Source organism: Papilio xuthus, unplaced genomic scaffold, assembly GCF_000836235.2.
Source record: "Papilio xuthus unplaced genomic scaffold, Pxut_1.1 DF825017.1, whole genome shotgun sequence".
Taxonomy (NCBI): Eukaryota; Metazoa; Arthropoda; class Insecta; order Lepidoptera; family Papilionidae; genus Papilio; species Papilio xuthus.
This window is the reverse complement of record NW_013533632.1, coordinates 1,608,550-1,634,582: the sequence shown is the minus strand read 5'-3', so window position 1 is coordinate 1,634,582 and position 26,033 is coordinate 1,608,550. Positions and strand designations below refer to the sequence as shown.

General features: G+C 31.9%; 1 protein-coding gene across 1 annotated transcript in view; it reads left to right on the top strand.

Annotated features, from left to right (window-relative positions):
* Window positions 1-26,033, top strand: part of LOC106126268 (uncharacterized) — a 52,375-nt gene that overhangs the window by 1,442 nt on the left and 24,900 nt on the right. Inside the window, exon 2 of the mRNA XM_013323802.1 lies at window positions 6,205-6,354. Coding sequence (XP_013179256.1) covers window positions 6,205-6,354 — 150 coding nt within the window. The remainder of the gene's footprint in view (window positions 1-6,204; window positions 6,355-26,033) is intronic.

The following is a 26,033-nucleotide window of genomic DNA, read 5'->3' as shown; positions in this document are numbered from 1 at the left end:
TCTAATGGTTATGGGTACGGACTACCAAATGTCAGGTAAAATTGTGGGTTCAAATCCAATATTGGTTAGTTAGTCCAACAGTGGATTATTAATTTAATGATCATAAATTAATATCTAAATCTAGTCTAAATGTGAACAATATTATTCTAATACTAATGGAGAGCTAAAAATAATTCATAGATTACTTTATTATTTTTCCCCTCATCATCAGCTTACTATAGATCCCAACCAAGGGGCCCCGAGCCTACCCAATGTTAAGGGTGATTTTTTGTCTCTGAAGATTTGAATATGGTATTCATGAACTGTAGAGGGTCAAAATGATATTAAATATGTTCTGTTGTCCATTCAGTTGTGTTTCCATTGAATTACGAGTTTTATCCTTTATATCCTTACTTTGACACCAATCCAAAGTGATAGTTAAAAATTTAAATAAATGTTGTCATTATTTACATTCATTTAGTTCGTCCAACCCTCACACGGTCCTTGTTGATACGGCGAAACAAACGAAATGGGCATGAAACGCGACCCACAAGTTTCCTATAAGATTAAGTGGCAGAGCTTAAAAAAATGAGATTAAAATATCCAAAATACTCAAATTGCACGTATTCGATAAACAAAAAAAACTCGGGATTTTACTAACCATATTAGCACTTTTTATAGTCTCGTAATTTGTATAATCGTTTTTATAAACAAACTTTGAACTACAATTACATTTCACCACTAACAATATTTTCATTAACTATATCATTATAAACTCATACGTAATGAGGATATATCCAACCACCCCAAACTAACGCGACGCATCTGTCTATTCACAACGTAAATGTTTATTTAACCCGTTACGTTATCACGGTATAACAGCATTTGTAAATCTCACGCCTAACGAGTTACCTCCGATTTGAAACTGGCATAATTGAGTGTAATTTCACACGAGGGTCGAACAATGAGAACAGAATAGTACGATATCGCTACACATTTAAAGGCGAGTAGCGATATCCTAATCGAAAAGTCAAAATTACTTGGATATGTCTATTTGTGTGACGTCATGTTGTTGTCATGTGTTTATTTCACAATTCTACTATTGATATTTTCAATCGAATTTTAATTTTTCTGAAGGGCAATTCTGTTTCGGTGTTTGCATTCAAACAATACTACTACTGGATTGTCTACTACTCTGCTTCACATTTTTGCCCTCGTGTGTACAGTCGTTGTTGATGACATTTCATTGTAGTCCAGCATGCCAACCAACTGATAGCGCATGGCGCGTATAGCATATAGCGTGTAGTGTGTATGCACCCGATGCGACTATGATTGATACACGACACGGAAAGCAATTACTCACATTAATTAATAACTTGTATTCTCGATTGAACTTCAAATCCAATTATTACGTTCGATTTCCCGGCATATTTGGCTTTTTAATTTCATCGAGAGGCCATTGTTTGTCTGTTTTTTAACGCTCTTCTTTTTTCAATAGTCGCAATTATCGTTACTTTATAATCCGAAACTCTACCGAATGTTGTGTTTTTGTTTTTACACTAACGATATTCCAGTCTGGGTGTTATATGCTTGCGATGTTATTAAAAGTTAGTTGCAAACTGTAGTACTCCAAAAAATACAGTTAGGTACTGATTAGTAATCACGTATATATTACCCTTTGATCGCTGTTGATTAATATTATGGACATGATGAACGTTGTTATGAAATAATAATATAATAATAATAATAATATGTTTTACCCTTAAATATGTATCGCCAAAAATGCTTTTGGTATAAGTACTTTTTTAATGTGAAATACTAGTGGAATTCTAAAAAAGACATAGTTAGTATTCTTCCAGACTATGTTCTATCTGTATGCCAAATTTCATCCAAATCCGTTCATCCGTTTCGAAGATACCATCCATCCGTCCAAATAAACATTCGCATTTATAATATTAGTAAGATTGTTTTAACAAAAACTATGACATATTTATTGCAATATGAGCTATTTTATATAACATCGTACTTTTTTTTAAATATACTGTACTAAAATATGTCATATGTTTGCGAGGAATTTTTTTTTGTTAATGTGTAATAAAGCTAGCTCGAAAACAATTTTTGCTATTATAAAAAAATCAATATGGATTATAAAGCTCTGCGTTTATGATTTTTTATATGACTGTCCAGTTATAAGTGGCCTTAGACAGTGCGCTAAAATTAGTTTTTCTTGAAAATAATGATTAAGATTCTAGCATTTCTTAGCAAAGCGATTAGAGTCTGTTGTATTCTCGAGTTGCTGAGTATATTAAGGTCTCGGATTCGATTTCCAGATAATTTTTAAAGGTTGTGCAAAGGTTTATTTTTCTGACGAGTTTAAACAAGTGAAGGTTTATTTATCGTTAATTAAGAATTAACTCGTGTTAGTAATAATAATCGTAGGTTTTCACTACAAGAACAACTTTAGAATTTTAATGAACTTGCATGTTTGTAATAAATACCAGTTTATCATACGTTTTTAATGGTTGATTAGCAGTGGAAACCGACGATATCATTTCAATGATTTGTGCCGATCATCATCGCTGTAAGCGTATTAGCGAGAGCGATCAAATTACGTAGCGAAATTACCAAAATTTGGTTAATCTATTAACACTAAGCTGGCCAATTGAACTTGTTTATCAAGTTTGATAAATTATAAATATATATATATATACTATTGCTGCTGCGAATAAATGCTATTTTTGATATATAATATTTGAAATTTGTTATATTTTTATTTTATGTTTTATTCTTTTGCATAGCTCATTTATATTTATTATATAAAATATGTATTTGCGAAATAATACAGTTAAATTTCACTGTTGTTAAATTTGTATCAAAACATGTTTTTAAAGATTAAAGGGACATTAATATGTTTTATACAGGTTTATTAATAGTGAAAACCCAAAATTGCGATTGTTTTTATGATTGAATGATCATCACTTCATAGTTAAATGCCTACAAAAATCGCCGTTTCTTTTTCCTGCTTTCTAACGTTACTTCTTGGGGTCATTAACGCTATTTAATAAAAGTTTTTAAATACATTGCTTTATCATTCGAATGTAAACTTCAAATGAATATTGTGCTGATCCATGTTTAACTAGATTGGGTTCAAATATTTCTTCATAGACCGGCCAGTATGGTCAAATAATGAGGAGTCACTATACTTGTATAGTGGCTCCTTTTTCTTCCCCCTTTTCATTAAACATTCAATTATTATTGTTATTCACTTGTTTACTGCTTTTCCTGACGAGTACGTGACACAGCGGTCAGGAAATTTGCCCTCTGATGCGCGAAACCGCAAATGCAGTTAATATCGCGTACCACACAAATTCCCGGTGCTCGAATCTGATCGCGTTATCACCTTTATTCAATATTTTCTGTGAAATTTAAATAGGATTAATTGCGAGTAAATTGAAAATTAATTTCGTTTTATTTGATTTGGCATATCAAAAGAACTAATTACTTTTTGTTAATTTCATAAAAATGTCCATTTATATGGAAATTATATAATAGTAATTTTTCCAAAAGTTTATTAAAATCTTTAAAGCTTTTTCCGAGAGAGCCCGCTTTGAATCTACAGGTATTGATCGCTTTATGTAATGAATTCCTTTCTTTAAACAAAGCGATATGTGAGTTCAGACTAGCAATTGCATTTTCCATTCAATTCGATTTATATTATACTAGTTGACTCCGTCCTCGCATAATTAAAAAAAATCTTTATTAATAGCTTATGTGTTTATGTCCTACATCTGTGCTAAGTCTCATCAAGATTAGTTGAGCCGTTCTGGAGATACCTTGTAACAGACATCCAAACTTTTGCATTTATAATATTAGTAAGATTCATAGGGTGTTGTAAAATGTCAAAAACGCAAGTAATTCTCATACATAGTCCTTTCTGGAACGTTTATAAAGTTATTTTATTTCTAATCGTCAGTGTTAACATGTAATTATTAATATTAGTTACGTCGGAGACTTCGGCTATACCAGGTTACGCTTTACAATATCATGTTTATTGAAAATTGATACGTGCTATATATTGTCAGCGTTGACACAGGTAAATTGCTTCGGGGAATATATTACCAATGAACTGCGGACAAAATCAATAGACGATTTAGTACACTGATTGAAGTGTTGCACGTTTTGTTTGATATTAAAAACACAAGAAATAAACAAAAAAAAATATGAAACAACAATACTAAAATATTAAAATCAATGTAAACTGAAATTAGTATCAAACCATGAAATAATTTGCATTTACTCAATTCCAGTTTGGCATGGTCATAACTCCAGTAATTCCCGATAAATTATAAAGTATAAGCAAAATCATTTGCCTCTTTTAACCTTTATTTTATAAATTACAATACTATCTGTTTATTCGAATATTTTCAATACTTTCAAGCAAATTGGTCAGGACATATATTTTAATTTGGTTAAAGATAAATTAAATAAATCCATACACGGCAACTATTAGTGCTGGATGTAAAAAATATTTACAAAAGCACTCTCGTCCAATTAATTCCACCCGTCAGCGATAATGCTTGATCGAGCTATCTTCAACATGGGGTACACGATTTATTATTTTACATAAGAATTATAATAATTTTATGTAAAAATATAACATTGATAAAAGCAAATTTAACAAATAAAAGCACAATATTATAAGCTATGTATAAATATACTCAGAAATTGTCTAGATTATTAAGCTTTTAAACAATGATTAAAATAGTTATAGAAAATATTTCTCGATGCTTCCACGTGCAAATTAATTAAAGCAATTTTAATGAAAATGATACTGTTGATTCATATAAAAATACTTTATCCTCGCCTTTCAAGCCTCGTCTGTTAGGCAGATACACGAGCGCTTGTTAAAAATCCACACTTCTCTCTTTACAATCGAGTTTGATCTAGTTAAATAAATTTTTTTTAAGCTCGCTTGCCGCCACTCATTTTTCCCATATCCCCTACGTGTTATTTATTTCGTTCAATTGTACTTAAATTGAGAGCAGCACTCACAAACAAGCTCAAAATCCAATTAGCAAATGACTCGTACCAGTACGTAGTCACGTCACTTCTATGCCCTAAAAGTAATTATTGTCTTATTCACAATTACGTCAGTTCCTTCGCGAACATAGTCGTGGGTTCCTGAGACCTCTATCTCTGTATACAACATCCCTGTCACTATCTTTGACAATACAGTTATGTTAATTTTCTAAAATTTCATATGATCGGATAAAACAAAAGAACTGTGACCGAAAAGGTAACTAAAATGTTTAATGTAATTTTCTTCTTTATATTTAACATCAATGTCTGTATGTTTGTCTTATTCGTAAGCCAATAATCAGATTTGATGAGCTTCGTTAAGGTAATTTTCCTGTCGTAAACTTGGTTAAATTACTTTGTTCGCATTGCAACGCATGTTAGGAAATAATAAAATACCGAATTCATAATGCATAGTGGTAAGTAGAAATCTTGGGTTTTAATAAATTTTACCATGGGGCATGGTTTTCTTGTTTCGAATCTACACACATTAATTATAGTTTTAATATAATATAAAAAGAAAGTAGTAATTTTTCATAACATTAAAAAAAATGATACTTTTTATACTAAAAACGCTAAAATCCTCGTCTTGGTCGAAGTTCTGTTATATTTGAATTCATTTAATACACTAAAATACTCATTATACTCGAACTGATAGCTTTCATTACTTATTTACATCATTTTAAAAATTTCATGCAGTAACGCCCGATTTAATAGATTTTACATCATCCTTGAACGAAGGCGCGCATTTTCAATTCAAAATTTAATTTCCGAGAAACGTCCATTTTCTAATGTTTAATTTGACACCACTCAGAATGTGTATTATTACCGTAAAATGTGTATTTGAAGCTTATTTAAATATGGTATCCCAAATGTGGTGTGGTGCGGCCATGTTCATCCAAAGCTCCAGTTCAGAATCATTAACACGCTTCATGTTTTAATAGGGATTAACGCCGGGACGTATTTGCTTATTCCTTGTTTACCAGTCGCCGTTAGCGGACGTGCTACATCGGACGGGTTGCACTTCGCGCGCATCGTTCGACCGGGCGCTACTGCACGGAACTTTGAAATTTCGCTCTCGCCTACTAACTTATAATCTTTTTTCCAAATATTAATTCAAATAATTTAATATCAAAAATGATGCTGCAGCTGCAAGAAAGCGATTTTGAAGAGGGATCCCTGTCCCTATGCGAATCAACCGACACACCGGAGCGTATGTGTGATGATTTCTTTAATACGGTAAAGAAAAACCCTGGCAAGACCGTGGTGACCCCCATCGATCCGCCGCCAGAATTCCAGGTACGTAAATAATTTCATATTTAATTTTTTTTATAATAAAGCAATTAAAAAAAATGTTTTTTTTATTTTATTTTATTTCACATTTCCAATATTTGGTGTTGCGGAATAGATTTAATTGCTTCACATTTTTAATTCAGTAAAAGAATATTAATATTTATTTTAAACGTGAAAATGTGAGCTTTTAAAATAATTTTGAATTATTAATGCTCGAAAGTAATTCAAAAACTTTTTGTAGAAACTATCGGCAAATTATTTATTATTCACGTGATAAAATCTGTTAGTTCGACGGCTAATTTACTTGTTTCTAAACTTAAATTATATTTGAGAACTTTTAAGACTTTATAAATCGCTTTATAAATCACTTACGTTCTTTAAATGTGAAAGCAATTTTTTTTCTGACTTAAAATAAAGTGAAAAATAAATTCAGTTATCCAGTTTGTAAACTTTTAGAGCATATTTTAGATAACGTGCAGTTTTAGTATTGATTTTATAAGTTTTAAAAACGAGTTTTACTACTTTTCTTTTGCCGTCGGGATTTTGAAATCGAAAAATACGTTGCGTATACATTTTTAAACTTACCAATGAAAAGAACCAATCAATTTTCCTAATATTTAACGGAACCAATAAAATAAAAATTCGGGAAACTTGGATTTTTTTTTATTTAAAAGGGTTTATTTTTCGAAACATTTACTTCTCCAAAAAAGTATAAAAAGTTATATTAGTGAAATACCATTCCCCATTAGGTACTAAGATATTGAAATTTAACTTTTCGAGTTAAAGAAATGAAATTTCTTAACTTTACGTTGTAATTGTGTTCTCTACCGACTATTAAAAACTTGACAAAATATTAAAAGTATGTACCGTCTCTCAAAGTTCTTCGCTGGCTCTTTTCTGTAGTGGCATAACTTTTGCGTAGAAAAGACTTGTGTTATTTTCTAAAAGCTTTTAATAAATTTAAATTGATAGATTCCAAATAAAACTCAGTACAATTAATTATTTAAAAATAATAATTTATTGCAAAAGTATTTAAAAGGATTTAATAAGATTTGTTTTAATTGAATTTTAAAATTCGAAATTTAAAACGAACAGATTTTCTTAATATTATTTTTTTGACGACGGAATAAAGCTCGCTCCTCGGTCCGACTAAAATATTTATATTCCAACTAGTTTTCAGGTACAACATGGTTCGGCATATGATTTTATTATCGCTGTTAGCTTTGAGCTTTTGATGTTGCACTTTATAAAGTCTTGTATCCGAGCTTCACTTGTTTCATTTAATTATACGAACATAGTAAATCTAATTTCAGTTAACCATAAGGTTCATATTGCCTAAGTAAACCTTACCTTTGAGACCAATCTTCAAACATTTTAAAAGTTAATCGGATTGAGTTGTAACAACTAAGTTTTCAGTTAAGAGGCGCTCTCATGTCAAATCCCAATGTGTAATTGGTTTTTAAGGATGCTCCAGCAATGCTGAACTTATTGATTTTTTAACTACGTTTTAAAACAAAAGGTCAATTTAAAAGAATATCTATCCCGTGTCTTGAAATGAATCTCTTTTCATTTAAATTCTGTTAATCTGAATGAACTCTTTTGTCTCAGTAACAAAACGTAGTTCATTCTCATTTTCTTCTAAACGAAGTTTAGTTCCTTAGAATGGTTTTGATACGATTTATGTAAAATAATGTAAAGCATACCCGAGCGAAACCACCGCCCTCTCTAAGTCTTTAAATTTCTTTGAGAAAAATATGCGATGGTTTTACATATAAAGGGTGAACTAGAACTACGAAATTTTTGCTTTATACCATACATTATTTTTCATTTCAAATGTTTTAATATACTTAACGGTGATTCCTGAGACCAAAATCTCTGTATAAAACATAATGTTATCTCTATTTTTAAAAAAAAATGTAAGGAATTACGATATGTTATCAAATTATCCGTACTTAATAAAAAAATAAAGTTTTCAAGTCAAATAAAAAAAGAAACAGGTATTGGAATTAGCAATACTAAGTCGGAAGTGTTATCATTAGAAACGTTTGTATAGTGCTTCTGTTTTGCTTGTTCGTTTATTGCTGTAGCGTTAATTGCGTTAAATTGTCGTTTATCGATGACGACGGTCTTCGTTGCCGGTTACGGATTCGAGACTAATTTAAAGCCTGCCGTTGTGCTTGTCGAAGCGTAGTCTATGAAAGAATACAAATTTTAATTCGATATATGGTTTTGTCGATGAAAATATTCATTAAATTTAATTAACTTTATAAAGTACACAGTTGTATTAATTAACCACATATTGTGGAAACTACACGGTAAAATGGTCGTATAAAGGCATTTTGCGTTTTAATTAGGGATTGTAATAGTATGATGCTAATTAAAAAGAAATCTGGATGTGATGTTTTTGAACACCCCGTAGATAACACTGATGTCCTGGCTACTACTACAACTGGCTGTTGCAATGTAATTAAGCGTAGTCGTGTATTAGATGTTGCCAATGGTCGTTCATTAATTATCACCCGAATGATTTCGACAGATGTGGGAAATAGAATTAGACAATGTCCAATCTCCGGACAATTGTATCTATACATTTTCACTGCCGACACATGTATAAAAACACGTTATCTCTATTCTATCAAAACAAATGAAAGGGATTAAAAGGGATTAGCACTCTGCCCAAAGCTAACCGAAGCCGAAGCGAAGTCAATTTCGATATGAATAATAGATTATAATACCCGGTATGGACTCTGTTTGTTCCATCGAATTATGTTGTATCTAGGTTTACAACTCTATACCGAACCTAACATAGAGTTCTGCATTACCTTCGGTTCCATAAATACAATATTTCGAGCTAGTTCAGTTATTATATACTCTATAGTTATTACTGCCAGCAAAGAGATTTAATTGCAGGTTTCAGTCTGTGTTGTTGGCTTATAAAAACGTGTAATATTTTGTATACACACGAAGTCTGTCAATCGGCGTTCGAGCAATCGATCCGTCGATAGACTCTAGAGAGTCAGCGCAACGCAACGATAATGCCCATATAAGCTCTTACTCCAGATTAGAAGCTGAAAATTTTACAGTTTAATATTCACTAGTGTGCATATTTCAGTATGGTTAGCGTTTTTAAAGCGTCGCGTTCCGGACCTTTGTATCACGCGTCTCTAGTGTTTTATACAGAAAGCTGGGATTTACTTTATGTTACTTTTTACTTGTAAATTTCACGAATAAAATACTATTGAAATACTTAACAATTAACTGGTAATAAATAGTATTGTCCAATGATAATATCGTTTTAACAGTTTGTAAATACATATTATGTTTATAATTATTTTAAATCTTAATTGAAAAACTTGTCTCACATGAAAATTATATACCATGTTATATTATTATTAAAATAATTACGAAAGTTAAAGCAATACGTAATAATATAAGGGTTGATGTTCGTTGAAGTGGGGTGGAGACGAGGCGTGCGTGCGTGAGTGGGCCCAATCATATAATTTTCAATAGACATATCGCCTCCGACCTGCATCAGATAACTTTAGTTGAATTGTATAGATTTAGAGCTTACGTCGGGACAAACCTAAAACATTCTAGAATTATCAGTAGTAAAAAAAAGGAAATGATATAATTTTTTTTTAATTTCGGGCACAAGTCATCATAGCGTTTCTGCCATAAATGTTCCTTACTAAATTTTAATCAAAAACTATCCACTGGTTTTAGAATGCAAAGTACACAAATATCCAAACAATAATTTCTGTTCATAAATACATTTACCATTCCCTATGTCGCATTTTGATTACAGCTATGTGCGACTTAGCGGAAAAACATAATATATCAAATCGGATTGTATTACCCGATGAATACATGTACGATGTATTCGTAAATACTGTCCGAGGAATATTTGTTGAATTAGTTTGGTCACTGTATCTATCAAATAGTAAATAACGAAATATATAAGAAGTATTCATGTCCCATCTGATTTATATTCAACACATTGTCACGATCTAACACAGTGTTCAAATCTCCAAGTCAATTTTGTGTCCAGAAACATTCTGCATAATTTACAATAAGGCGACGAATATTTTGATTCTAGAACAGTCCAAAGTTCACAAACAACTCATTTAAAATCGTCTGAAGGATTATTTACTCCAATTCCACTCATATTTATTAATATTTTTCTACTTTATATTCCGAGGCTGCGCGTGCGAATCAATAATTTTTAGTTCAGAATTCACTAAAAACTAGATTTACGTTTTTCAGAATATACAGAGGCCGACATTTATTTTTTATAAAAACGATCTTTTCCGTGCTGCGTTTTAACTCTGCCTTCCGAAAACTCGATTATATCCCATCGTTAACTAAAAAAAACATATTGGAAAAAAATAAAACATGCCCTATAAATTTCAAATTATTAACTTACACACACTTCGTGTTGGCACTTCATGCGAAGTTATTAACAACATTATCAGAGATAATTAAACGTCGACTGCAATTCCCTTGAAGTTCCGAACTAATATATCTAACGTCTCATACTTGCCTTAAATGTTTGAGAATTAGTGCTTACATCGGCAGCCGTGTAATCCACATTTAAGAGAAGTTCTTGTGTTGTAAACAACAACATGAGCCTTTTATCAAACAAATAAAAAGTAATAACTGCCGCACACTCGTTGAGGTCTACACTAAGCGTCACCCTTAGTGACTAATTAATAACTCAGCGTGCGGTATTAGCTGTCGTAGTTTTTACACAAACAATAGTGTTTTTTGGCTAAAAGACGGTAAATGAGAAAGGGGCCACCTTATTTGCTGCGGACTCTACCATTGTTTATACAATTCCAGAATTGAATGTTGTCGGAACTCGATACAAGAAATTTGCAATATTTAGGTTAAGCTATACCAACATAAGTTTTCAATGCGTTTCTGATTTATTTTATTGATTTGAAAACTAAAGATCAGGCAGGAAACATTTTTACGGCAATTTCGCTGAATTTTGGATCATCGTATCGACTTCTTATGACATTTTTGAAGCGCCTCTATCGGTCATAAAAGTAACTAAGACAATTGCGGATACAAACTTATTACTACGACTACTTTGACGTACGGCGAACTTTGACAACCAAGACGTTTATTCGTTTCGAAAATATCGAAGCATCTCTCACCTAATAATTTTAAGCTCGAAAGCAGCTGCTAGAATTTGCGATACATACCCCCAGAGCAGATAGGCGCCATCGTAACGTCGCCCGGTAGACAACCGTTGAAAACTAGCGCGGTACAGAAATTCTAATAAAATTTTTTGTCGTCGATGTTACAAAAACTTTCTCACACGAATATTCACGCTAGGCCCCCTGTACATGGAAACGTGACATTCGGCGTGAGCGTCCACGAATCATATTTTTTATGGTACGAAAAAAATCTAGTGTGTCTTATTTTCTAAGCTCAAACACTCGAAATATCACGTAGGATTTTAAAAAAATTATAAAAACTTTAAATGTATATAAAACCCTGGATAGCGATATTTTTTCATTTTAAACTTTAATTACAGTATGTTTTCGATCACGGTTAAATGCGTAGAGGCAATTTATTAGAGCTCTCATTGTAAAAGCTGGGCGTGTGAGTAAACATAGTCTTTAATAAAACCATGGTATATTGGGTATTGAATTTTAAAATTGTCATACTCCACACCATCAATTTTGTATGTAGACAAAAACAAAAGCTTTTATATTGTTGTTATTTTCAAATACGGACTTTCTTAACAAATTAAAAAAAAAATAGTCGATAAAGTCAGTGACACAATCTTCTACGAACATTATAAGGTTTTTTCGTTTGAAACAGTTGCTTTGCCTTATTCATTGATCGAATCATAAGACTGGAGATTGCAGTGCCGAGTCAATCTCGAGTAAAGCCAGTTGTCACAGTCCCTAGGGTAACGGACGAAGCCAAGCTAGAATCGAATAAGCTCGAATTTAAAATGAGTTCCCTATCTACTCTTTTTTATGATAAGCGACTTAGAGCGGCCGTTCACGGGCTGATCAGCAGTGACGTCTTTAAGTAGTAGTAGCATACAAGCTTCAACTGTAATACCGAATATAAATTGCTGGTCGCTTGAACTGGTACAGCCTTTTTAAATTATTTTTTTATTTTTGGGAATACATCCAAAATAAATGCTACATTATTTTTTTTTTATATCATAAGTTGGCAAACGAGCGAGCGGCCACCTGAAATCGCTGAAATAGCGAAGCGACCGTTGCCCATAGGCATACGCAATTGCATATGCGTTGCCTACCTTTAATCGCCGGAGTAGCATCCTCTCATCCGGAAAGTCCACTTCCACTCCCCATCCTTTCCTTATAAGAAAAAGGGTGGGAAGGGAAAGAGGACTAAATGAGGCCTCCGGGACGCACACTCATCAGACGGGACGCACACTCATCAGACGAAACGCGGAAATTCTTCCACTTCATGCCTGTCTTCTGTGTCACATTAACCTTTAAACGAATGCTTAACGATTACCTAGGTGTGAATACTTGTATTGTAATTGTTCTGAGTATGAACGTTTTGTCAATGAATGCTCGTTGAATTGCAGAAACATTGTTTCAAATAAAACCTTCGCAACAGCATCGTTAACTTTACAACAGCAAATTGAAATTTCCAGTAATTTTCCGCTGAAAGTACGATACAATATTTCAGTTCAAACGGTACACAGGAACGTACAAAAAAGTATCCCTTTATAAAGTTACTTTCATTGCTGCCATTGTTACTTGTATCTAACTTTTGCTTCATCCAGTTGTTGGCGATGATCATTTTATTGTTTTCTCTGCTCGTTTGCATCCCTGTCTTATAAAAAAATTGACACAGTTCGCTACATACTTTTGTAACGTTGTCTTTTATGAAAGTCAGATACAGTTAAGTAAAACGAAGGCAAAAACATACTTAAAAATTCATAATCCAATTATTACGGCGAAACAATTTTTATGACGACGAACGTAAGTTAGAATAAAAAAGAATAGCGGAATAACTCTGTGAATTTATTATGTTTTTAACTTATGACTGAGTGCACAGACAGCCCTTGTTAACGCACTTTTATTTTGCGCTGTATATTTCTCACAAAGTTGATTGTCACTGCAAGAATAATGATCTTAAATTTTAATATACGAAATATTATTTTTGTGAATATCCTATTGTATTCCTTTGTACTGAAATTTTTTGTCTGTCTTATCTATCTATATATATAAAAATCAATTGCTGTTCGTTAGTCTCTCTAAAACTCGAGAACGGCTGAACGGATTTATCTTTGTCTTGAAATGTTCGTGGGTTCTAGGGAAGGTTTAAAACGTGAGAAAAATTCGAATAATTAAGTTTTATTCATTCCACGCGAAGTCGCGGGTGACAGCTAGTATGCAAATTTTATTTTTATTAATCAAGTAATCATTAAAAAAAAACTAACTGCTGGAAATATTATTGATGATGCCATTAGTCAAAATTGGCATTTTTTAAATTTTATTTGGTGCTATGAAATTATAAAAATACAAAAACTAAAAGTAAAGTGAATTAAAAAAAACCATTTAAATTTATAACAAGCTATCGATCGCGACTTAAAATATGCATTGCATTCTGTTTGGATGGGATTCGAACTAATAAATGTATGCATGGATTTTTCTGTGCAGATTAGTTCTATTTGCTCTTCACATGTCTGCGGTGAACTGTTATGGTTAGCTTGATACTCCATACCGCTTTTTACGCTTTACACTTTACTAAGTGACATTTATGCATCACTGTATGCACACACTTTTAAATATGTTCAGGCAATAAATAAATAATATTTGCAGTATATTATAATATTAATAATGTTAATATAAATGTAATATAGATAATTGATATGGTTACTAGACGGAAAGTTTGCTTGCACCTCTCATATTTATTACATAGAAACACTTTGAACATCGGAATGTTTACAGTCAAAGTTGGAGTAAAAAATAACATGTAAGACGAAATAATATGATTTAATAAACTATTTAATGAAAATAGTAGTAATATTAGGACAACGGCAATTACTGTATTAATTTTTTTACGACCAAGAATTACAAGGGATTCTTAAAATTTCAAATAATAACAGTCAATGTGGCAATGAAAAAAAGAAGGCAAATATGATGAAGTGTTGAGGAAGTATAGATTGGTTTGATTTTATAAAATTGCTAACTTTGGGTTCCTGAGACCAAAATCTACGTTTAAAAAATATTGTTACCACACTTTTTCAGGGATGACGATGTGTTGTACAGAGATTTAGCCTCGGAAACTGACGGTAAACAAACTTTCATTTCAACGAAGGAATAGATTGTTGGAAATAATAGATCCATTCTGGTCACAAGTGAAGTCTAAGGTAATGACAGAATTTCATTTGATTTGGCTACGTTGGTAGCTTTCAACCGCAGATGGCTTGTTAATTAACAGGTCAGTGAATTTGACGCTTGTGGTGAGACTTTATAGCACGTCACCGCTATTGGCACATGCTTCTAGGATAATTTTAAATCAACCGAATACACTAAAGCAGGTTCCTTTTGATTTTATTTACCAACGAATACGAATTAAATAAATGAAATCGGATAAAAGTCATTAGTGACAGACGACCGAGCGCTGAACAGAATTAAGGAAGCGTTAAAACAAGCTTAACAGTTACCGAATTATGTGTATACTTTAATGCAATTATTCTCATTTCAAGTTTTAATAGTACCATGAATTACAAATATAAATATATGTAAGTATGATATTAAGATATGAATATGCTTCTGTATTCATTTCCAAAGGACACCTGGATTAAGATTTTATTTTTGAAAAGCCCCTAGAAACATGATATAATTGGAGACCCGGTCTCACGAATACTTTACATGGATCAAAATAACGTTATGTATGGTGGCAGAGGCCTGCTTTAGAAAATATATATGAATGGACTGGCTGGCTCACGCTACAGATATACAGTTTGACGACGAAATGCTTTTGTAAATTTGTTGTATATAGGGTGTTATTAATCAATTGATAATCATTTCATAAATCTTCTTTCCTAAATACAATATCAATGAAGGTTTGTTAATTTAATAATTTAATGATGACGCTGGAAAGATATATACAAATTATGTCTTTCATTTCTTTATCCTTAATGTTTAAATTACGGTTAGATTATTAAATTGTTTTATCATTTCGTCTCAGTTTCTGGTAGTTTTGAGACGATAAACTCTTGTTTGAAGCCTTTAATCATTAGAATTTGGTTTTAAAAACTTTTTTGAATGGAATTTGTTTCAACGATGTCTTTTTGTTCTGTACTCATGTAGTTAAAAACTACTAAAACCGTTGTTAAAACTTGTGTTACATTCGTATAATTTCAAACTATAGGACAATGGGAGTTTCGACCACAGCGGGACGTGACTGTGTACGTCACATGTTGTCTATGAAACTGTAGTTAGATTTGTTAGTACAATATGTATTGTTGATCAGTTATAAACTTATATTACATAGCCGTTTGAGTTTTTTTTATTTGTATGTATTTATCAATTAGGATTGGGTAAAAAAAATAGTTGCGTAATGATTTTAGTACTCTTTCCCTTCCCAAACTTTACTTATAAGGAAGATTTAAGAAAGGAAAGCGAATTTAACCGAGGACGCGTAGGAAGGGTATGTTCCCTTCCTACGATTCCTCTCTCTTTCTGTGCGTCTCGTCCTCCATCGATTAAAGGTAGGCAACGCATCTGCAACTGCGGATGTCTGTGGGCAGCGGTCGCTACGCTATTTCGGCGAGCTAATGTGGCCGCTTGCTCGTTTGCCACCTTATAATATATCAAAAAAATTATATGTATATAAGGGAATGGCGTATTACATATTATAAACTTTTAATATGTATTATGGTAGACGCTTGAATGCACCAATGTTTTTAATTAATTAACTTACAGGATAATTATATGTTTTATCTTTGATTTCTTTAAATTGCATTACATAACATTTGAAATCCTGCTCTTTAAGCTGTTAAATTAAAGCTCTGAGATAAATTGGCCGGTCCTTTTCCTAGCACTGTAAAGTCTTAATATTTCCGAGTCTAACTGGACTTGAAAACGTAATTAACCTGTTCACCGTAAAAAATAATATTTCGCAAGCATATTTAATTATAAAAAGCAAAAGAAAACAGCCAGCGTACTATTTTAATCCAATTAAGCTTTTCTCGTTCTTTCTTTAAAGGCAAACCAATAAAGTGAGTTGAAGTAACCCTTTGTGGTTCAACTTGTAAAAAAAATATACATTATGCGTTCAGATAGAAAAGCTTTGTACAATTTTCTTTACTTTCTAAATTGTTCGTGGACAAGCTTACTGTTTATTCGTAATATTACTGACAATCGTCTCGACTTTATTATATTTTTTTAGTAGGATATTTCAATTACTGTCTTTTTTACAATTTAACGTCATCAATCACGAGAACTTATTGAAAGGGACGGTGCATTTTCAAGAACTAAGTTGGAATACCTCATTCGTTTTCATTATTTCCTGGAGTGTTATAGTGTTAGTCTGTAGTTTTTTTCAAAGTAACTTGTCCTGTAATGGAGATGAAAATCTTTTATTTCAGGTTTACTTTTTATTTTATAACAATATTAAATATCTACCTTATATCCGAAAATTTTATTTTTTGCTTTTGATGCATAAGAAAAAATTGTGGGCCTAACGAAGATGTTAGACGAAGTCAAAAATCACCAGAAGCCTTTCGTTAGGCCGTTCATATAACTAAATATTGGCCGATATTCTCATTAGCTGTATGTCGGTTGATTGTAGCCGGGGGCGAAATCTGGCGAGCTCAGAGTTCGCAGTTAACTTTTTTCGCACTAACATACTCCATCAGGGATAAGCCATTTATCGGTTTAAAATCTATGGTTGTTTTTTGTCGATGAAAAACTCCACGTAAAAATCTAACAGGAATTTTCTGGAATATTCTAGCGGGAAAACATATTTTAGACGTGGCGCGACTCGTGTAAATTATACATAAAACCTCATGCCTCTGCATCTAAAGTAAAGTCGTTTCAAATACAAAAATGGAAAAATGATGTGTTGTTTTACATTTCAAAGCGCTTAAATCTGTAGCATTATATTTAGAGGAAAATGAATCGTTTCTATATCAAAGCTTTACGTTCAAACTACTTAACAGTTTCGCTGCGAGCACTGAATCTGTTACCGAGCTAAGGTAACTTTTCTCATTTTATTTAAATCTAAACATTATTGTTCTTTTTTTATCGATCCCAGGTATGCGGTGGGCACATGCCCTGCTAGCAATAAATAAGTTATAACTTGCTATATTAACTTCAACTTTATATTATAAGTAAAATGAAACGTATGTAAGTTCGAAACTTCCTACCCTTGTTATTGTGTGCGTTACATCACTACCGTCGAATTATTATTTGTATTTAAAAATAAAACATTGATATGAATTCGGATGCAATAAATAGAGCGCCGCCATTTCACGTTGTTTACAGAAACAATGGATGAAATCTACTGATTTAAGTGTAATGTAATTTAATTGATCCGATTTCACGTTATTATTTCTGAATACTTGTTAAATTTATTTACTGTGTAACGTTTGTTTCTCATTTCGGTGCATTCAATGTGAAAATAATTCGTCGCCGGCAGAGGAGCGAGTGCAGGTAGCATACCACACTGTATTATGAACTTTTCTGTGCTCGTGACATTCCAATTAAGTACGATTCCAACGATTACACGCAATTAAAATGCACTAAATGATATCTACGACGCAAAATAAGTATTTGCGACGGCCAATTTAATTTAAATTGTAATTAAAATAACCCATGACACTGTGGTGTCATCTACACGAGTGTACAGATAAAATTTAATACATTTATTACCGCTTATTGTAGTAACGTACAATAGTTTACTCTATATCTCGCAAATGGCGTGATTTTATTTTGCTAAGGATCTCAGGACTTTCTTACTTCTTAGAAATTATCTGCCTTCACTTATTTTTGCAAGCGTCATGTTTGATTTGAATTTTGAAATGAATTATCGTTGTAGATGTCTATCGAGGCAATATAATTTTAATATCTATTTTAATTTGTCTACTAAATCGTGGTTTACTCGAGGCAAATGTTTTATTCATAGTGTCAAGTAGGAGTCCATTTAATTGTACCTAACCCACTGTGGCTATATTCCATATCACACTTGGTTTGACAGTCATGTAATATGAATGCGTTGCAGAGACGAGATCGTGTTACTGTCGTGAGACTACATAATTGCAAGTCCTATATACGTGATACATCTAAATGTTTCCTAGGATACTATTGCGTACGCTTTGCATCGGATTATGAAACGTGACAACGACTATATGCCTTATTTGCGACAGTTTGCTTCAACTGCAAATGTGCTGAAAAAGATGTCTTAATATATTGTTTGTTCTGATGATAAAAGGAATTAGTGCAACAAACGAATAATCACAGTCAAATTTGTGATTAAGACTACACATTAAAAACTCTTACTTTACACAGATATTTTTTATGAACATGATTAGTTTTATATTGGTCTAACTATCACGCTCAGAGTGATAATATCAATGTTTAACTAATATTATACAGAGAAAATGTTTTTAAATATAATGGTTTTGTTGTTTCCATAAGATGAATAAACTAATTATAATGTGGGGAGCTGATACATGCAAACGACAGACACTACGCTCTGTCTAGTACACTCCCTAATTGTTGTTAAAACTTTCCTCAAAGTAACCAGGCGCATGTCGACCCTTTTAAAGTCCTTGAGCGGTATTTTTGTGCAGTTATTTTTATAATGAACACTGAGTATAAAAACAATAAATTAAAAAAAAGCCTGGCTAAAATTAAGCGTACAAAAAGTCTCTTGTTATGAGTATCATTGCTTTAGACCAGATATACGTACGTAATTTTTTCCTTCTTGTATATGTTATACAGATTCTCTTTTATAACGTAATATGTATAAAAATATAACAAAATAACGATAGCTAGTTAAAATAATTAATTGGAAGTTATTTTCCAAATAACCCTTTTGTAAACATTATGGGTATAACAAATATTGATAATTTTCAGAAAGGGTGTTAATTGAGCGTAGTACAAAGAGAATTTCGCAACTATACTAGCGTTGAAATTCAAATGCAGATAATTGACAATAATTTACCTTCATTCATTTTGGAATTCAATTTCATATCGATGTATAACATTTTATGATTTCCTATTATATTTATCTTGTAATATGAATATTTTTTTTTATTTACAAAAACATTATAGATTTTGTAGCGTACAATTGTACACTGATTTAATCAATATCATTGAAAAGACATAAGACAACATAACTAAAGTCTTGTAACTTGTCTCTTTTACCTTAATTCGTTTGCACTTTTTTATAATGAATAAGTGCTTGACCACACTCCCACCTGATGTTAAATGACGCTTACATACTCACACTCTTACACTCTTTGGTGTGGTTTTAAATACACTTAATCCATAGGGACACATCCTCAATCCATAAAGGAATGCAAAGATCACGTATCTCGCCTTTGTAGACTTTTTATAGAAGGGACAAACGAATTGTCTAAAATTAAATATGCCAAGCCATTCCAGACTGGACAGGCTTTGCTCATTTTAATACCATATTAATTAGAGTAATTTTCGAAGGTATTGTGTAGTGTTAATTTTGTTCATAACATATTACTTACTAAGAAAATATCAAAGTAGTAAAGCTAAGTTTAAATCGTGTACTAATTGTTTTTTTTTCTTTATGACGCAGTGATAAATGATATACGTGTATTTTAAATTCGTTAACAGCGCAGTCTTTTCAGTCACGTGTAGTTCAGATATGTTATATCGTCTTTTAATTATCTACAGAAAGTGCTTAACAATTGTGATGAATGAATCATGGGGGAATGGAGAATAACTCAATTTGTTTATTAAAGCTTTTTTCTCCTTCCTTTGATAAACGTTTTATTAAGCAAAATCTTTCATCTAATCGGACTATGACTTTTTTCTCTAGTTGTGGGGATACAATTTTAATATAACGTGGTAAAGGAACATTATGAATTTTATTGATAAATTTGGATGTATATTCAAATGGTTTCCATTGCCGAAACGCATGGAAAAACATATTGATATTTTTATTACATTAAGAGATAGAGGTATGACAAAATGTAACAGATTACGTAGATACTTTGTACGATAAGGTGTTATGGTATTACTGCGTTAAAAGGTGTATTTTAAGGGTATATTACTTTCATGTTAAGCCGACTGCATCGCCTCGCCACTTCATCTCAATTGCCAAACACGTTGCAACTCAACTAAACTACACTTTACTTAAAATTATTTCAAATTCATTTTGGGACTCTTTCAGTATTAAAATGTTTTAAATTTAAATAATTCACATTTAAACTTAGGTAAAACATACACGAAAATACTTAGTATTATACTCATGAAATTATTTTATGTATATAATATTAAGTATTTTCATTATTTTTCTTTTTAAAACAAAATACAAGCGGTGTAAAAATTTATAAGGAAAACTAGCTGTCGCCCGCGACTCCGTCCGCGCAGGATTAAAATTAATTAAAAAACATTGTCCAGTGGACAAAATTGTGAATCTAAACCATTCCCAGATCCCCTTGAACACACACAAAAAATTTTATCAAAATCGGTGTAGTCGTTTGAGAGAAGTTCAGTGACATACACACTCACAGAAGAATTATATATATAAAGATATGAACTGCAGATTTGTATAGAATTATTTGGAAAGTAATGAATAGAATACTAAACAAATATGAATTAAAAAACAATTTGTTCTAAATTCTTTCACTTTCTAAGGAGAAAAGTTCTCGAAAACTAAACCGCTAGTAGCATTGGACATGTGGCATTAGAAAGTTAGCATTTATTACTAAAGTTGGTTTACAGTAGAGCTTTTTGAACTCAATCTGCCACTCGTTGAACTAGCGATGAAATTCACTATTACAAGGAATTGATATTCCTAAAGTAGTTCTAATATTAGTTTCAATATACCAAGATAAATAGAAACAAGCAATACTCTGTTACAAGACTCATTCATTATAGGAGGAACTTTAACTACTCCGGACTTATGATTTGCATAGAACTAAACTTTATATTAGATGGACCGATGATCTGGTCAATGTTGTGGGAGTATCCTGGATGCGGGTAGAAGAGGACCGATGATGATGGCGGTCTTTGAGAGAGACATATGCCCGCCAGTGGGCTGGCTGAAACAAACGAACGAACGAAATTTTTTATTTGTTATTTTTACCTTATGAATTTAACTATTGAATATCTTTAGTGAGTTTAAGTCGTTTATTACAAAATGGCGTATAAAATGCAATTTATTTCCTTTATTAATTGATTTTAATGAACGACGCATGTAATTCCATTTCATATCGATGCATGTAATTTTATGAAAAGTAATTAATAAAAAATCTACATAAAGTCCTCGATGCATCGTTGATATAATAAAAAGAAAATAATTCAAGTACATTCAACATGAAAGGGCTTATTCCATTGTCCATTTTTCGATGTAAATCGAAAATTCTCCAGGAATTTTTCCGCCTTAAAGCTGGATGTTATGCTTTTTAATCGCACATCAACATTGGAATTTTACTGCGAAGCGAATTTTAAAAGCAGTGCAAGCTATTTTTTGGATTTCATGTTAATCCGTAGACAGACCTGTCGGCGATGTCCAGAATAAATAAAAAACGGAATCATTGAGTTCCTCCCATTTAATATTAAAACAAAGGGTATGGAATGTAAAATCAAATAAATTTTTGATCTTTAGAGTTGAAAATAAAGAGAGGAAGAGAATGAAGAATTTATTTATTAAATTAACGGCGAAATCAATAATCTATCTTTAAGATCGATCCAAAGAATATCTTAATTATAAGTACTAAAAATGATAATGTAAATTAGGGTTCCGATTGCCATTTTGATCGGTTGAATCTGAAGTTAATGTGTCATAAAATTAACTAAAATATCTTAGTTGAGCAAACATAGATCAGGATCGATTATAAGGTTGGGCCGTTGCTTCGTACAATTTCACAAGTTGCACGTTGTATGATCTTAGTCCCGGTCCCACGTCGATTACCTAACATATAACGATATACAGGATGTCTCGTAATAAGTGGATAATCTTGAAACCCTCTGTAGTACACTCATCAATAGCTCAGAAAAGGGTTTGCGAAATATGAAATTTGAAATAAATAACTTTATGTTATCGTAAATTTATATCAACACAGTATGTAATTAATTAAATTTTATACTTTTTGGTATCATATCTATATTCCCAGACTCCACTAATATAAAAAAATACTAATGTATTTTTTTTCAAGACAATATTCTAAACTTTATATTGTAACTTTAGGAAAAGTGTACAGTTCGAATTGTTAATAATAAATGTTGGAATTATATATTTGCAGTTCTTGATACTTGATATCAAGTATGTTTCATATTCCACGAAGCGCTTGATATAAAACTCTCGGTGGTTGTACTTCAAGGTTCACGATTATCCATTTATTACGGGACATCCTGTGTGTATAAACATGTTGCAACGTTACTAACACATTTGCAGTCCATTTGCTCCCAGGAACTGAAGAGGTAATTTCATTATTGCTAAGTCGTTTACTTCGATTTAATGTCATTTAAGGCTATTCGAAGCAAACTCAAAGTTAGTAATTACCTGTACGGCAACTCCGACGAGACGGATTCACTTTCATACTCGTATTCGTGTACTCGTTACTAAAATCATTATCTTACTAATATTATAAAAGCGAATATTTAGATGGATGGATAGATATTTGTTTGAAGATATCTCCGGAACGGCTTGACGGATCTCACTGAAATTTGGCATAGATATAGAACATAGTCTGGAAAAACAGATACACAACTATTAAGTTTTTTTTAATTCCGCGCGGACGGAATCTTATTATATGCTTTACATCAGTTTACAAACACTTTTTACATGGATTTACACGGATATTAAAAAGGTTATAAAACTAATTACTAGTATCTATTCATGTGAGCTCCAGCGGTAAGGCAATACAAACAAGACGGATATGATTCATCAATGTATGTGTATTGCCTCACGTTGCGTTAGTGTTCGCTTACCAAAGTACACAGAACGCAATCAATATACGTTTATTTAGAATCAACTTAATCCCCTAGGTATAGATGTAAGATTTTCACATACACATGAGCCCTTTTTACTATTACATTCGGAAAAAAACGTACACTAATAGTCTGGTAGTGTAGTAGTGACTGTTAAATGATACTTGCTGTGGCAGTACATTGCGCAGAGTATCTCGTAGTTACTGAACCATTTTTTACAGCCAGTGATTTTAATGTTTTAGCATTTCTAAGGATTCTTTTCTTAAAATTCCATATTAATAATAATAAAACTTAATTGGATTTTAAAGCCGATCAACTTTTGTTAGGGCGTAGTTTCATTAGTCGATAACTCGATCGTTACAGCATGTTTTGCAAGAGATTTCTTATTCAGTGTCATACTGTTCGCAGAAGAGCACCGTTTTTATTAGTCGTTAGCTCCCTCATGCGTTGGGCGATAGTCCTTATTTTCCTTATTCGCTCTACTACGTCTTTATATTGTACTCGTCAACTAAGTTCCTATTTGACATTTGATTTACATCGACCGATCATTATTGTCGTTAGCCCGTCTAGTATCGACTAATGAAAATACGTCCTTTTGATTATTATTTTTAAATCGAATATTTTAAAACAAATAATTCGGCATTCCCGCTAAAATTCGTGGCATCACAAATGTAGCAATACTCTATTACCACTGTTTGCTACGCTTTTCATTAAATTAACAATTGTAGTTTGCGGTTACGATTGCACCGGTAATATATTGCACACGGTTGAATTGCCAGCCTTACTATAAAGGATTGTTTTATTATTACTTTCATGAATATAATTGAATGGTTTGATTTTATATTTTTGGTACTGAAATGTAACTAAAATCTGTAACATTGTATGTGTAGACGAATCTACTCGTATTTGTAAAAGAATTTAAATTATAAACATTGTTGGAGTCCAGCGTGTCTGTTTCACTAACATTTGTTTACTATTTCTCTTTGTGTAACATTGTTCCGAATCGCTAATTCGAGTTTTTTATGTTATTTTTTTTAAGTTTTATTTTTTAATTGATAGTTACAAAAGCTTAAATATTTTAACGCTTTTTTAATTAAGTGTTGCATCAACAACTGTGAGTGCGGTGTAGATATTTTTTTATTGTCATTCATCGATATAATATTTTTATCGGTACGAGCGAAAAGAAGGTTGTACTATCGTACAATTTGTACCGTTTTATGTCACATTTCAATAAGATACTTATATTAGTTGTTCAGTTTTCGTTGGCTTATACAGTTTCAATTTATTTCTATCGTAAGAATCCTATTTCATATCAATAATAGAAAGTTTATTTCCTTTGTTGTTCTTATATTTCCAACTCCATCTAATTATGTCAAGGTAGAAAGCTTGGTGGGTCGTCATAAAGGCCCGCTTTTTGCGATTAGTTATAATATTATCTACTATTGTAGATGATAAACTACGACAGTCAACTGTTATTCAAGATGTCGTTTGCTATTTCACGACATAGCAACTTGTATTAAGCGACGTTTTAATTTAATTACGAATGTAAGCTGGAAGGCGAGGCACGTCCACAGCAAGAATGGTAATGTGCGATAAGTGCTCCTGATTTAGATCACATTTATTATTTAAAATTAATATGTTAATTCAGCGTACGCTTTTGGAAGCTATTTCTGTAAAAAATCAATAACTCAAGTTAATGAACTATTTTTTGTAGTCCCTTTGCGATTACATATAGGATTTTAAAGGTTATATTTGCCTGCGTTTACATTTTGTTTGGAAAGAAAAAGAAAATAAAAAGCGATAAAAAAATAAAATTAATATCCTCTTCGAATGAACAACTCTATCAGAAATACGACGAAGGAAGTACACTTCATCTTTCGAAGTAAGATACAAATATTAAATTGAATTTCAATTCGGTGAAAAGTTTCCCTATTTTCATATTCGATCTGAGGCGGCAGACTTCTCCCTTCTTGGAACTTGCAAATAATACAAAACTGTAGCAATCGATTATTATTGTTATTACTTATTCTTTTATAATACGTATTACTTATTTGCCTATGACCTGATTAATTAAAAAACAATCTAATTAAATATACTGTGTGTTCTTACATGCTATGTTCTGTCTTTGTCTTATTTCATCGAGATCCGTTAAACTGTTTTAGATAGATATATTTAGTAAGAAAATCATCCATCCAAACTTTCAAATATAATATTAGTGTGATTCATATAATATATAAAAAGACATATAAAAGCAGTGCACCAGAAATTGCGAAGGTTTTTGACTCAAAATGTGCGATTTCTAAAATAAATACATTTTGTATTGGGCTCTTAATCTAACAGTTTAGTTGAAGCGTAGACAAGCTACGGAGGATAGTGATGGAACATACCGCGTAGCCGTAGCCGTAGTAGTAGCCGAAGTAGTACAGTATAGGCGTAAGTCTACAGTTCACTCAAACATCATGATACGTTTCCACGTTCTCCTTAATGAAGTATTTCTTTTTCTTTTGAAATGTTACAATGAGATCTGAAAACTGT